Consider the following 15,287-nt stretch of genomic DNA (forward strand, 5'->3'; position numbering starts at 1 on the left):
GTGTTACAGGCTATGAGCTAATGGTGGAGCGGGCAGGCAGGGAATGCTGCACCCAGGGGTGCTAACTTCCAGTTCACGTTTTCCATTTCCCTACCCCTTCACCTGAGTGCAGGCTGAATTTGTGATCCTGCCCCCTGCCGGCCAGAGTGGGGTTTAGAGCATAAGAATCAAGCCAGCTTGGCAAAGGACAGGACCTTGGTCCCCTGCACCCTGCACCCCCCAGGGTTGACAACTTGGGCCCTCCCCGCCCCTGGAGCTCCCCAGAGAATACAAGCCAGCACAGGACACATCGTTTTCCCCCTCATCCACAAAAGGGTTTTATTTTCAGCCAAGAGCCAGCAGGATTGGTGGCGGCGGCAGTCAAAAGAACTACACTGGCTACCACCACCGTACCCAACGCTGGGCAGGGAGGGGCCAGAAGCAGGGCTGGCCGTCCACAGGCGGGGCAGGACAGGGAGGCTCATGGGAGTGGCACACGCTGGAGTGGGGCGATTAGGGTGACAGCGTTCCCTTGCAACTGGGCCACGAGACTCCACAGGACAGCACGGTGACCAGTTCCCAACGCTAAAGGTGAGGCTTTGTCAGCCATATATATATATATATATTATATATATATACGTGTGTGCCTGTGTGTGCACATATACATCTATATGAGTATTTATAGGTATTTATAGAACAGGGCAGGAGCAGTACTGCACGTTTTGACCAATGTCACGCCTGGATGTGTCAGCTCACCATACGACAGAAAGTCACAGATGAAGGGGAGGCTTTGGGGCCGAGGAGCCATTGTCAGATCACACAACAGCTTGGCCAGGCAGGCTTGGCCAGGAAGGTCTCCGAGGAAGAAGAGGGATCTGATTAGAGGTCGAAGGGGGGCCTGGGACTCTCAGGACGGGACGGACTTGCCTGACCCGATCGGCTGGCCATGGGAGAGAGAGAGAAGAGAGAAGGGCAGAGAGAGCAAGGAGACAGGCGGTAAGGCTAGAGCAGCTGGGCCACGGCAGTGGTGGGTGGGGCGGGGACCGGGAGAAGATGCAGGTGGGTCGTGTGGGTGGGGCTCCTGGAAAGGGGATGGACAAGAAAGGGTGGGAAGATGGGCGGAGGAGCAGGAAGGGGCTGACCAGAGCTTTGGGGCAGTCTGGGTGCCACTCACACCAGTTCTCACACACCACCCAGGCAGTGCACCCGTAGCCCTAGACACACACCCAGCCCTCCTTCCTGATGGCCTTGTCTTTGGATCTACTGGCCAAAGGCAAGAGCAGTGTTTGCCCACACAGCAGCCACCAGGCCCCAGGGAGAAAAACAAGAGGAAGAACACTGCTTCAACCAGCAGTGCAGAGCTTAAAAAAAAGATGGCTGGAGGGGGCGCTGGAAGCCCCTCTGGATGCTCAAAAAGCCCTGGAATCCTCCAAGGAGGACCCTGGGAGAGAAAGAAGGGCAGGCAGCCAGACGCCAGTGGCCACAGCCTTATAAGTCTAAGAAGGGAGTCTCAGCTGGCCGGGGGGCTGCAGGTCGCGTAGGCGAGGCTGGGCCCTTCCTGCTGGGGAAAAGCAGAAGAGGCAAGAGTCAGAGGCCAGAGGCCAGGGACGTGTTGCAGGTGGGGCCGCTGGGCCACTTCTGCAGCCAGGCCAGGGCAGCCCTCGGAGTAGCCGACCTGCCTGGGAGCAAGACCAAGGTGCCTGAGCCCGTAGGCTGGCTAGGGTGCTTCCTAGGAGTCCAGGACCCTGTCTTCGGTCAAGCAGTAGCAGGTGTGACAATGCCAGGGAGGCCAGGAACAGACTGCACATCCTGGCCTCGCCAGGAGGTGGCAGTATGCACAGCCTTCATCCCACACAGTTGCCCAGCTGCCAGGTGGCTCCTGCCTGAGACCATCATCCCTGTCCAGTGATGCTGGATTCCATTCCCAGAACTCCTAGGCTGGGTGGAGGCAGTGGCTAGATGGCTGCCCGCTGCCCCTAGTGGCACGCACTCAGTATGAAGTTCAAAGGCCTGCGGCAGCCCAGCAACCATCCCCTCCACATTCTCATCCCTACACTATAACCCACAGGCTCTCTGGCCTCTCCGACAGAGAGCACCCACGCCAGCTCAGGTGCGGAGCCTGCCCCAAGAGCTCCCAGGCTCAGCTCCAGGGGAGGGGGCCATGGAGGCTGCGGGCTTTGAGTCCCGAGGCTGGCTGGGAAGGGAGGGCACAGAGAGGCAGCTGGCGCAAGGACAGAGAAGGGGAGAAGCGGCAGTCCGGAGCTGCAGTGGGGAGCGGGCAGGGCCTGGCCCTGGGTGCGGCCAGCGCGGCGGGGCAGACGCGTTCATGCGGCAGGCAGAGCAGCATCTACCTACCGTGGCTGACACTCTTCAAGGGTCACTGATAGTGATTCTGAAAGACAGCACGAAATCAACAGGGCAGTTCACGCACTCGGGTGGGGCGGGGAACACACACACGCATACGCCCGGGCGTGCACACACATGCGGTGGGGGCCCCTTGGCCCTGCATGCACACACTAACACACATGCCTACAAACCACACGCATCCATCTCCCTCCCACAGCCCCCGCACCCTCACGAGTTGGAGCGTGCAGCACGGATCTGGGCATGCAGCCACTCGGCACACAGAAGCACGCACGTGGGCTGAGTCACAACACAGAAGCTCGCCCGCACACAGAAGGCATCGGCACCAGCTCCCTGCACACGTGGGCGTGCTCGGGGGCACACCTGCTCCATGAGGTGCAACTCGCTCACCCCTCCCCTCAAGAGCCAGAGACTCGGATGATCCCTCCAGCCTCCCATAGCTTCCGCGTCAGAACCCCGGCTGCCAGTTTGTGGGTACCCTGTGCTCCGGTTAGCAGCATCCTTCCTCAGTACATACTGTGCCCACACTGCTACTCTACACCCCAAACACCCTCCCCGTCACTCAGCCACACCCCCAGCTGTGTGGAGGCCAGGGCTGCCTCGAACAAGCTCTCCCAGACTGCCCCCTTGCCGGCGTGCAGGGCCAGGCCTTGCCTAATGTCTCCTGAGCTGGTGAGACTGAAGTTACCAAGTGTTACTATCCCCATATATTGAACCTTGGCAGAGACCGGGACATACTGCGTACTGGGAAGAATTTGTAAGTTGGCACAGTGTCCCTAGAGCCCCATTGGCAGTCACCATGACATCCCTCTAGCCAGCATGTCCCTGGACACCCCTCTACCCCACCAAACCTGGGCATTGCCGCACCAGCCCTGGGAGAGACATGTAGGAGGCCCTCACGGGATACAGGGAAACAGGCTCTGGGAAGGCCCCGAGTCTGAGGCTCCCGTGCCACACCCTGCCTTCTGCCTCAGTCAGCCGGTCCCGCTAGAGCAAGCCCATCCCAGCTGTGTTTCACTAGACCCCCAATCCACCCTCCAGCCATCGGCAAACACCCACAGGTGCCAATGCTCTGATGCGTTCTTCCTCCCAGGAGCAGCCGGCGGGAGGCGGGTGGGACCCTGGAAACGGGGTCACGGGCCCAGAAGGCCAAGACAAGGAAGGGAGAAGAATCCTCTTCCTGGGAAATATTTGGGGTAGGAGAGCAGCCTCCTCTCCTCTCCAGTTCCTGCTGCGGCCCCCATTACATTGGCCCAGACAAGGTGGGCCAGAGGCAGGGGCGAGGGGAAGACGCCATTGCGTTGCCCCATGACTCCCACAAGCCTCCCCTGGCCGCTCCCTGTCCTAGCCTGGGCCTGGGTGCCACTCTCACATTCACACCCGTGTGCACGCCCACACGCACAGCACACACCTCGCTGGTCACGCAGTCACACTCCGGCCAATGGTCCCCGAGACAGGGCCTTGGGGAGTGGGGGGGGCATCAGGCAGCCCTGGGTCTATGGGGAGGAAATCCACGCATCCATATTGGGCCTGGGCGCAGGCCCTCAGAGTGGAAGTCGGCTGCTAGGGGCCGGGAGAGGAGTGGAGGGCGGAATGAAGGAGGAAAGCCGGAGAGGAAAAGGGACTGCAACAGTGGGAGGCAGGGAGTGAGAAAAGAGGGAAGCGCCATGCAAGTGCTTGAAAACAGAGGGCCAGGTGGGACGCCCTCCGGCCCGCTCCTCAGAAAAGACACCTCCGGGACTCAATGCCCCCTGCGAGGCAGGCTCCGGCACCCCAAGGTGCCCAGCAAATGCCTGGGACGTGGCTGTTCAGGTGGCCCGTGGCTGCTCTGGTGGCCCGGACCAACGCTCCAGAATCCGGTCCCATACCTCCCTCCCGGTCACCGCCACCTGGCCTCTGCCACCACTTTTCAGCCCCTACTCACCTGGGGACCCCGGGCGGGGCTCGGTTAGGGCGCGAGGGCACCTGAGGGGGAGGGCCGAAGGGGTCAGGGGAAGCCCCCGGCCTGGAGGGCACGGGGGGCGCTCCCCCCAGGGCGGACCCAGCAGGCGGAGGCCCAGGAGCAGGGCCCCGCGACCCGGGCCGGGCTGGGGGCACGGCGGGGGCTCGGCGCTGCGGCGTGGGGCTGGACGTGGGCGACCTGCGGGGCGACAAGGAGCAAGGACCAAGGGAAGATGAGCAGCTCCGCCCCCAGCCCGAGGCCCCGCCCCCAGCCCGGCGCCGGCCACGCCCATGCACGCAAGCCCCGCCCAGGCGGTCGCAGCAGCTGAGGGCATCCGGTGCACCCGCCCCGCAGCCAGCGCTCCACGGCAAGCCCCGCCCCGCGGCAAGCCCCGCCCCTCGACTACGCTCCGCCCCTCGCTCCAGGTGGGAGCCGCTCCCGGGGACGCGGGCGCGCCACTGCCCGGTCCCGGGCCTCCCCTCCCGCGGGCCCCGGGCTGGGGGGCTTTGGGGGCCGTGGGGGCCGGCCCTGGTACCTGCGTCCAGCCGGTACGCTCTGCACCTGCAGCCAGGAGTCGTCCACGGGCGGGGGCATGGGCGTGCTGACGGTGGTGGTGTTGATGTCTCCGATGATGCCCAGCGCCTCCTTGAGCGCGTGGTACATGCGCAGCATCTCGTCGCGCCGCTGCGCCTGCTCGGCCGACTCCTCCATCAGCGTGTTCTGGTCCCCGCAGGAGTACAGGTTGGCCAGCAGCTCCGAGAAGATGAATTCCTTAGTCTAGAGGTGCAGGGGACGAATAGGTGAGAGAGGGCTGCAGCCGGATGCCTGGGCGCCCTATCTGCACCCCTGCCTGCCGCTGCTTGCTGGCTTGGCTAATCGGGGTTTGGCTAGTTTTTTGGGAGGGGGCGCTTGCTGGCCCCTCCACACCTATTTTTCCAGCCGTGCATTTCATGAATTCAGACAAAGGAATTCCCATGAAAATTTCATGTGTGAGTCGGATTTGGAAAACAGTATGGAAAAACATGTGAAATGTCTCAGTTTTTTTAAAAGGATGAATTAAGCAATTAAAAAGAATTTTCTATACATTGGATTAAAAACTTTAAAAACATGTAATTATACATGTTAAAAATACAAGTGGTTGGGGGTGGGCACAGTGGACACATAATATGTTAATTCTTCAACTGCAGTGCCAGCATCCCATCTGAGCTCCAGTTCAAGTCATGCCTGCTCCACTTCCCATCCAGCTCCCTGCTTATGCTCTGAAAGAGCAGTTGAGGACGGCCAAAGTATTTGGGACCCCCTGCACCCACAAGGGAGACCTGGAAGAAGCTCCTGACTCCTGGCTTTGGAGCAGCTAAGCTCTGGTCATTGTGGCCATCTGGGGAGTGAACCAGATGCTAGAAGACCTTTCTGTTTCTCTCTGTGCAACTCTGCCTCTCAAGTAAATAAATATGAAAAAAAATTAAATGGAGTACTTGGGGAAATTTTTGAAATAACCAAACAACAGAAAAAATAGAAAAAAAGCAGAAAACAAGTAATATGCAACCTACAGTATTTTGGGTGCATTTTGATTTAAAATAGAGATATTTCTTTTTTTTTTAACTTGTTTCGATGTGGTTACTAGGAAATGTTAAATTGCATGTACGTTCTACTCTTGTTGGACAGCCTCTCCCCTGGGCCTGGCCCCCAGGCCACCTTGCCTGTCTGCCTCCCGCCCCGTGACCCACGTACATTGTTGATCATCAGATGCATGATGGTCTTAGGCATGAGGTCTCGCACGGTCTTGTTGACGATGGCCATGTACGAGTCCACCAGGTTCCGAATGGTTTCCACCTGCCTCTCCAGCTGGGGGTCCATGGAGTGCATGAAGCTGTCCGAGCCGTTCTCCTCCGTCTCGCTGGCCTGATACCGGCAAGAGAAGCCCATGAGGACAGCCGCGTCTTCACAGCCAGGCTCCTGCCTCTGTGCCCCCCATCCCCTATTCTTGGATCATTGAGGCACAGAGAGAAACAGCTCGGGATGGGGTGGGGTCCCACGACCCTGCCCATCCCTGTGACTCTCTGACTCCACTGTCTAGAATTTGCTTCTGTTTCCCAAAAGGGCATCTCCAAAATCCGGCGGAAGATGGAAGGCGGGGGGGTGGGGTGGGGGACACTCACTTTCTCCTTGTCCTGGATGATCCACGCCGAGGCAGTCCACAGTGAGCACAGCCCGGAGACACAGGCAGAGAAGAGGAAGGGGGAGGGGCAGGGTGAGGGTGGGGCACTGCACCTCAACTTTCACATTACTGAGATGGGAACTGGTCCTGTGGCCCCTGCCCCCTCCAAGTCTTGGGGCAGAGATGGTGGAGGACACCCCAAGAAGGGCTCTGAAACTTAACACGACTTGGCCTCACTGAGGACAGTGCCCTGGGGAACCCCTGGGGGTGGGGTATAAGCAGCGGCAGCTACCCTGCCCTCCCCTCCCACCCCACTGCTCACCCCTACACGCTCAGGGTATACGCCAGCCCTCAGGAAGGAGGCCTTCCAGCTGTCCACCTCTTCCTGGGTCTCGCACGCCAGCTCCAGCTGTCGGTAGTCTTTGTACACGTTCCTGGAAAGGAATAGCCAGAAAAGACCGCTCCCTATCAGTGTCCCCCTTGGCTCCCCGAGACCCCCTCAATGCCACCTGTAATCGAACTCTTGTCCCTGAGGAGCCCTGGGGAGAGGAGGTGAGAGACCTGGTGCTGTGACCAGCCCCACAGGCAACTGGGCCATATGAGAAGGGGACCAGGGTTCTCCTGGTCCCCGGGCTCTGATGGAGTGTCCCGTGGACAGCAGGGACCAGCCAGGAGACTGTGAGGAGAGAGGCTTACTGCCTAGCATGGCATGAGAACCTTAAACCTATCTGTTGAATAAATGGCCTGGGGTGGGGCGGGGACAGGCCCCATCTCTGCTGGCTCCAGGCTGCGTGTCTACTGGTGGGGTGGTCTCACACTTGTGGGGTGGGCTGGGGCGTGCTGGCACCTCTGTTCGGTGTTGAAGAGGGCAAAAATGTGCTTGCTTGACATGAAGCCCTTCTCCACATCACGCAGCTTTAAGTTATCCACTGACAGCATGTATTTCTTCTCTTTCTCCTGTGGGCAGAGATGGGAGGGAGGGCATGGTGGTGAGGCTGGCACTGCCCTCCGCCAGACTCTCCCTGAGAGGCCCCTCTGATGGACGCCTGGAGCAAGGACCCTTCACAGTGGTCTCTCCTACTGAGTAGGTGGAGACCCGACCCTGGAACCCTGAGCTAGCTGGGCACCCATGGCTCCAGTGACCTTCAAGTCAGGACCACCATCCATCCCTGTCAGCCCCGGGGGGAGGGGCTAGCAGGGGCTGAGAAAGGCCGGAGGTGTTTCTCACATCCCCCCGCCCCCCCAGCAGATCTTGGATGCCAGCCAGGTCAGCCCCAGGCAGCAACGGTCTGCTCAGCCATTCTCGCCCCAGCCTGGCTGCCTCTGACTTCATTTCTTGGCTGCAGGGACTGGGAAGAAGGGGAGTAGGAGAGTAGGAAGGAGGCCCACCATCCCTGGTGGCTTCAAAGGGCTGGCTCAGCCCACCGCTCCCAGCGCCCATGTGTTAGGAATCAGACCCAAAGCGCAAGCCTGGAGCTGGGCTGTGTGTGTGTGTACCAGCACAAGCAAGCCTGAGCACCTATGCCCTCACGTGTCTATGTGCACCACCACATGTGTGTCTGGGTTGTGCCTGGTCTGACGGTGGGCAGCACCAGCTTGTCTGCACCCTCGTGGCGACTCATGTGTACTGGGCATGTGTGTGCACGACACCAGAGTGCTGACAAGCTTGTGTGAGCACAGCCTCCAGGTGTGCACCGTGGGGGTGTGCAGTGTGCACGCAGTGTGCAGGAGGCTGCCTAGGTGTGCTCTCCCCATGAGTGTCTGGCAGGAGTTAGGTGTGTCTGTGGACAGCTGTGGGGGTGCCAGTCTGAGTCTCACAGGAGGAGCTCAGGGACCTGGGCAGGAGGTGCCCCAGGAAGGCGGTCCTAAAGGAGAGGGGGTCCTACTGCCTGGGCCCCACTTGTGCGTTCACTGCCAGGGAAGTCTGAGCGGGCACCAGGGACCGAGCTTGCCTCGGCTCTCAGGTGGGGACTGTATTTAGGGAACCCTGCTCCCCTCCTGCCCGCCCCTTCTGCTCACCACCCCCCACCCGACACCCGCCTGGCCCACGCAGCCACATAAAGCCTTCTTTATGCCAGGCGGGTGGCCGGGAGCCCCAGAGGGCGGCTGGGGGAGGAGAGGAGGAAGTTGTACACACGGCCAGGGAACATCTGGAAGCGTTCGAAGGAGGCCCCGCCGTCGCCCGCCCCGCGCTTGGGGTTGGACACTAGGTGGGAGCGGCCTCCTCCCCCCAAGCCCGCCCCTCCCTCCGGCCCCAGCTCCCCGCTCACCCTGCCACGTCAAAGGAGGCAGAAGGGGAGTCGGGAGCAGAGAGGGGACCACGGGCTGGCGGGACTGGGGCTGGGGGGAACCGCGGGCAGATCTCCGGGGCTGGGGCCGAAGCTCACGCTGGACCGACGGACGCCGCCACCGCCGGGAAGAACTAAAGGACACCTCCACTCCGTCTACCCAGTGTTTAGACTATCTGTTCAGGACTCCCAAATTGTACAGTAGTCTGCACATTGGTTAGGCTGGGCTGGGCTAGACCCTCGGCGCCGCCGCTGGACCACTGGACGACTCCCACCCGCCATCCCAGAACTGGAGCCGGGCAGAGGGGCTTGGGGGCCTGGGGGGCACTCGGGGGGGGGGGCGCTGGGAGGAGGTGTAGAATGACAACGGGGGGTGCCACCCTGCTGTGAGACTGGGGGGGGGGGGAAGGGAGAATAGTGATGGGGAAGGCAGTAGAGGAAGGCAGAGGACACGGTGTGGGGAGGTCAGCGGGGTTGGAGATGTGCCCAGAGGGCCGCCCTCACCCCAAAGACCAGAAGTTTGGTGGCTGCTGGGGGAGCGAGACAAACTCCCCCAGCCTGGACCACAAGTCCCAGTGCAAAAACCCACTCACACCCAGCATGCATACACACACACACACACACACACACACACACACACACACACACATCTCCATTCACAACCTCCCACCTCACATCCATCCAAATGCCCAAATTTTAAATCTTGCAGCCGAACCCCCATCATACACACACACACACACACACACACACACACACACACACACGGACAGCCTCCCTTCCTCCACCCACACATGCCTGCCAGACACACATTCACACCAGCTCACTGCCCACCCACACACCTTTATGGTACCCCACAAATGCAAGCGTACACACACACCCAGAGCTGCCCCCACATACACACACCAACCCCCAGATTCCAAACACTCCTAGATGCTTGTACCTACCACCTACACCCCCATAAAGCACACACACACACCTCCCTACACCCCAGCTCTCCTCCAGCCACACCATTCAGTCATGAACATACAGAGCTCACAAAAGACCTTCATGGCCAGGCACGAACACAGGGGACACCCCGCCCCATTACTCCACCGAGTGCAGTGCACTGTCCCCAGCCCTGTGCAAGGAGTGCCCACACAGGAGCACCAGGCCCAGAGCGGGGTGTGGGAAGAGGGAGACATCAGGGAGATTTCTGGAATGACAGCGCAGGAAACGACTGCCCCCGGCCCCCTCCCCCATGCACGCCACGCCACCTCACACTCTGCCCCTTCCAGGGGCCCCTGGACTCAAGGAGAGGCCAGCATTGGGGTAATAAGGTCCAGATGGCTTGGCGCCCCCGCCAGTGACGAGAGGGCTCCGCCCAAGGTGGGGAGGTGGTGGGGCTGATGCCGAGCAGATGGGGATGGGGAGGGGGCACAGAAACCAAAAGTCACAGCCCCTTCCCTGAGTCTCGCTACCCCCCACCCCGGCTGTGGAGAGCCTCTCCTCCATCGGTCCCCTCCCCCACTCCCGACCAGCTGGAGTTCATTACCACAAGCCCCCAACTCTCCCCCCCTCCCTTCTTTCTGGTCACCTCTGGAATCCAGATGTGGAAGCCAAATAGACTCATTCTTAAAGGAGACCAGCGGGGGAGGACGGTTGGGGGGGCTTCCGTGTGCCGCAGCAGGCAGAGGAGTCTGGTGTGGTGGCCCCGGGGGTGATTGGCACTTGAGAGCCCCTCTGTTTGGCTGTACCCTGGGCACTTCCTGAGGCTGAGGGGGTGGTCCAGGAGCCTGGGGTGCAGGGGTTAACTGGGTGTCTGGCAGCTGGACTCTCGTGTGTGTCATGGGCCTGTGGGGGCCACGGGGGAGGCGGCACACCCTGATTGCGGAAAACAGGAAGGCCGCGGGCTGGCAGGGTCAGGGATGGGGGGCCCAGCAGCCACTGCCCAGCCCCTCTCCCCAGGGTGCTCAGCCTCTAGCCCCCAGGATTCCCTGCAGCAGATCCTGGCCTCTCACTTCCGCCCACAGGCCTCCATTAGGACTTTTTAAAGCTTTGTGCTGTGGTCCAGTTCACCCCAAGGCTACTGCAGGGTCTGAGCTAGACTCTCTCCTTCCTCCCCCAGTTAGTCCCTTGGACAGCCATTGGCCTAGCACTCACCTCATCATCCTTGTACCAGGACAAATTCTCGGCGGTGAGCACAAACCAGTACTCCTTGGAGCCTCCCTTCATGATGCCGATGTTGTTGATGGTCAGCCAACCCTTCCGGATAACCTACAGAGTGAGGGGGGTGGTCAGCGGGCAATGTAGAGAGGGAGGAGGCGGTTGATGAGAAGAGACATTTGCCAGCCCGCCCCTCCCCCAACTCTTGGAGGGAGGGGTGGGGGTCAGACCTGCTGGGCCTTGACCGCAAGTGCAGAGAACGGAAGATAGAGGCAGGCATTGCAAGTCAGTTCAGGATCCACAGCTTTCTGATAGCCACAGCTGCCTAAGTAAGGGCCTGGAGGCTTTGCTAAGGGGTGAGCTCCCCATCGCTAAAAGTATAAAAGCTCAGTGGGCTAAATGACGCCAAAGAGCTTTGAAGTTTAAAGTCCTGTCTGTTCTGAGACTTGATTCTGGCCTCAGGGACATTGCACAGTCTCTGTTCTCTGCCTAGAATAGTGTTTCCCTTCCCTGCTTGCCTGGCAAACTCCTGCTCACATTCTCAGCCAGGCCCTCCCATCTTCACAGTGCCCAAGTTGGGACTCCAGAGTAACCTGTGATCAGCCGCCCCTCCCCCGCCAAGTCTCGGCTAATGACAGTTTCTAACTAGCATGGATATGTGTGACTACCCTTGACATACCTCGCTTTGCTGCCCAAATGTGAATGCCCTTGCCCACCTATGTGTCCCATCACCTTGTGCAGCAAGACTCGGGAAGTATCGTGGTCTGAATAAGCAGGTTATCACGCTAGCCTGGGGCAGGCAGGGGTCTGGCTCCAGGCAGCCCCTGCCTGCCCTCCAAGCCTGGGAGGAACTATAAACCCCACCCCACTCTATCTCTCCCTGAGTCATAAGCAAAGTTTTCTTTCACGATAGAAACAGACCGGCCTGAACATCACACAGCCCAGGACCTGGGGCTCCTGCCCCAGAGCAGTGGACAGCCCAGGCCGTGGCCACAGTATCTGCCTCCTCCTGGCACTCACGTCTCCGTGTTTTTTTAATTTTCTGAGCAAGACTCAGGACATTGCAGGACCAGGCTGGCATCTGAGCCCTTCAGAGCCTACCTGGAGCCCTCCTTGTCCTCGGGGGTTCCCTGAGAGCATTGTAGAGAACCATGTGGCCTGTCAGCCACTGAGTGGAGTGGACAACGGCTGTCTCAGCCAGTGACCAGAGACATGGAGCCTGGCGTTTTATCGTCTTTCCCTTATCCTGTCCCAGGGGGAGGGTATTAGTCCCCTTGGTGTCAGGTCACACTGTCCGTGCAGTTGACCAAGGTTACCTTGTGCTCTGACCCAGCCCTGAGAAGCCACTCTCAGAAGCTCCTAGGCCAGGAACTTCCTGCTGCTCAGTTACCACTTGGCTAGGCTCATAGGACTCTTGGCCGGGCTCTGTCTGTGGACCTGGCATTCCGGGAAGCAAGGACTAACACCTGACTGAGTGGCAACTGAATGGGCAACATGACATCCATTCATTCTTAACACTCTCTTGAGCACCTGCTGTGTGCCAGGCATTGGACTTGGGACTGAGGATTTAAATGGTAAGACAGACTCAGCTCTCCCCATGGGGTCTGAGAAGGAAACAAATGCACCAACAGCTAGCTATTCACAAAGCAGCCAGGGTCTCTGGAGCGCAAGAAGAGACAAGCAGAGGCCTTCTAAGGCTCAAGGGTGTGACTAGGATGGAGCAGGGCTCCTGGGGCCCAGCGTCTCTGCAGACATTTAAAGAAGGAGGGCAGGAAGCCAGCTGAAGAGGACTTGCATCTCCTTCTCTACGTGGCAGGTGGAGAAGGCAAGCAGCTTCCAAAAGGACATGCTTCTATCATACCCACCGCCCATCTATCTACCCACCCATCTGCCCATGTATCCATCCAGCCATCTATCCATCTGCACATCCACTTATCCACTACCCATCCATTCATCCATCCTCCCTTCCATCCATCCAACAGGCTCATCTGACAGATCTTTAGGGATCACTTCCTGTGCACCACACCTTTTCACCCTCTGCGACCCAACATGGTCCAGCCAAAAGGGGCGCACCCCACACTGGCAGACAGGTTCAGGGTGTGGCACAAGGCTAGGCCTTGCTCAGCCATGTTCTCCCCATCTTACCCCTAGCAGATCCCACTGCCAATGGTCCCCTCCTCCCACCTTGCTACTCAAGCCAAGAGCCCCAGTCCTGGTACTCACCAGAATCTCATCCTGCAAAGAGGTAACCATAGCAACCACGAGACGCATCGGGGAGAGAGGAGAGAGGGTTACTGAGGCACAGTGGGAAGCTTGTAGCTGGCAGCTGGCCCCAGTGGGACCCTTCCCTTCAGGGGAGGAGGCTCTCAGAGCTTGGCATCCCTCGGGCCGGGGCACTGGGGCCCACGTACCTGGTTCCCAGCAGCCTTCTTCTTGTTCATCTGGTTGCTCCTCTGCTGGGCACTAGCAGGAGACAGGGTAGGCACCTCAGCACCTACAGATTCCCGTGTTCCCCAGGGACCCAGACTCCACAGCCCGGGGTTCACCTGGACCTACTTGCCCACCCCCTCTCTACGCGGGTGGCACTCACTTGGCAAAGCCTATGAAGTCCTCGTGGTTGGTGTTCATGTAGGCCAGTTCGATATCAATGAGAAGCATCACCTTCAAGGGCACATGGGTCACAGCAGGTGGAAAAAACAGTAAAGAGTTGAAAAATGGATGACAAGCTGGAGAAAGGCACTTGTTACACTTACAGAGGTTAGAATCCAAAAAAAGAAATGAAAGATAAGGGCCAGCATGGTGGCATAGTGTGGGAAGCTGCCGCCTACAGCGCCAGTTGGAGTCCAATCCAACTTCCTGATAATGTGCTTTGGAAAGCAGCAGCAGATGGTCAAGAGGCTTGGGTCCCTGCACTCTTGTGGGAGACTGAAAGGAGCTCCTGGCCTCTGACTTCTTGGCCTGATCCAGCCCTAGCCATGTGGCCCTTTGAGGAGTGAACCAGAAGACCGAAGCTCTCTCTCTGCCTCTCCCTCTCAATAACTCTAACTTTCAAAGAAATAAGTAAATAAATCTTTTTAAGATTTATTTATCTTTATTGGAAAGTCAGATATACAGATAGGAGGAGAGACATAGAGGAAGATCTTCCATCCGTTGATATATTTCCCAAGCAGCCGCAATGGCCGGTGCTGTGCCGATCCAAAGCCAGGAGTTTCTTCCAGGTCTCCCACATGGGTTCAGGGTCCCAAGGCTTTGGGCCATCCTTGACTGCTTTCCCAGGCCACAAGCAGGGAGCTGGATGGGAAGCAGGGCTGCCAAGATTAGAACTGGCACCCATATGGGATCCTGATGCATCCAAGGCAAGGACTTTAGGCCCTAGGCCACCACACTGGGCCCCAAAGTCTCAATTTTAAAAAAGAAATGAAAGACAAAAGAAACATAAATGGAAATAATCAAAAGATTATTCAAAGGTATTATTTTTATACTTGATCTTAGCCAAAAGGCCAAGAAGTGAATAAAGGGGTTATTATTTTCTTATAAAGATTTATTTATTTTGGGCCCAGCAAGGTAGCCTAGTAACTAAATCCTCACCTTACGTGTGCTGGGATCCCATATGGACACTGGTTTATTTCCCAGCTATTCCACCTCCCATCCCTCTCCCTGCTTGTGGCCTGGGAAAGCAGTAAAGGATGGCCCGAAGCCTGGGACCCTGCACCCATGTGGGAGACCCAGAGTAATCTCTTGGCTGCTGGCTTTGGATCAGCCCAGCTCCAGGCATTGCAGCCATTTGGGCAGTGAAACAGCAGATGGAAGATCTTTTTTTCTCTCTCCTCCCTGTAAATCTGCCTTTGCAATCAAAAATAAATAAATGCTTTTTAAAAAAAAATAATAATTTTTTAAAAAATCCTTAAAAATTATTTATTTATTTTGATAAGAAAGGCAGAACATATTTACCCAGAGAAAGAGAAGGAAGAATCTTACATCTGCTGCTTCCAAATGGCCTCAAATGGTTGCAATGGCTGTGGAGCTAAGCCAATCTGAAGCCAGGAGTCGGGAGATTCTTCTGGGTCTCCCATGCAAGTACAGGGTCCCAAGGTTTCGGGCCATCCTCGACTGCTTTCCCAGGCCACAAGCAGACAGTAATGGGAAATGGAGCAGCCAGAGCACATATGGGATCGCAGTGCTGGCATGGTGAGGACTTTAGCCATTGAGCCGTTGCACTGGGCCCGGAGGGGTTATTTTTGAAGGGGTTATTCTGGAAAGACATGCATATAAGTCAACAAGGATATATACATACATACATAAGAGAAAATGCTTATGCTCACTGATGATGTAAGTTGAAATAATGAGATCCCATTTTTTTTTTTTTTTTGGAGAGAGAGGTAGAGAAGCAAAGAACAAGTTGCTGCTTCACTCA

The 15,287-nt window shown here is 58.1% G+C and overlaps 1 protein-coding gene across 11 annotated transcripts in view; it reads right to left on the reverse strand.

Annotated features, from left to right (window-relative positions):
* Positions 1 to 647: 647 nt before the first annotated feature.
* DNM1 (dynamin 1) overlaps positions 648 to 15,287 on the reverse strand; it is a 39,137-nt gene continuing 24,497 nt past the window's right edge. For 2 of the 11 annotated variants that reach the window (XM_040963121.1, XM_040963120.1), the window contains exons 12-22: positions 13,464 to 13,534; positions 13,285 to 13,336; positions 13,097 to 13,108; positions 10,871 to 10,984; positions 7,291 to 7,400; positions 6,766 to 6,877; positions 6,445 to 6,456; positions 6,017 to 6,187; positions 4,821 to 5,062; positions 4,268 to 4,483; positions 648 to 919 (exon numbers count right to left, since the gene is read on the reverse strand). In XM_040963121.1, coding sequence (XP_040819055.1) covers positions 859 to 919; positions 4,268 to 4,483; positions 4,821 to 5,062; positions 6,017 to 6,187; positions 6,445 to 6,456; positions 6,766 to 6,877; positions 7,291 to 7,400; positions 10,871 to 10,984; positions 13,097 to 13,108; positions 13,285 to 13,336; positions 13,464 to 13,534 — 1,173 coding nt within the window. In that variant the 3' untranslated portion in view covers positions 648 to 858. Of the gene's footprint in view, positions 920 to 1,385; positions 1,541 to 2,333; positions 2,372 to 2,871; positions 2,874 to 4,267; positions 4,484 to 4,820; positions 5,063 to 6,016; positions 6,188 to 6,444; positions 6,457 to 6,753; positions 6,878 to 7,290; positions 7,401 to 10,870; positions 10,985 to 13,096; positions 13,109 to 13,284; positions 13,337 to 13,463; positions 13,535 to 15,287 lie in introns of those variants that run through there. The other 9 variants (XM_040963124.1, XM_040963123.1, XM_040963122.1 and 6 more) reach the window with 8 other exon arrangements.

The sequence above is a fragment of the Ochotona curzoniae genome, unplaced genomic scaffold (genome assembly GCF_017591425.1).
Source record: "Ochotona curzoniae isolate NIBS_2020 unplaced genomic scaffold, NIBS_Ocur_1.0 scaffold_3208, whole genome shotgun sequence".
Lineage (NCBI taxonomy): Eukaryota > Metazoa > Chordata > Mammalia > Lagomorpha > Ochotonidae > Ochotona > Ochotona curzoniae.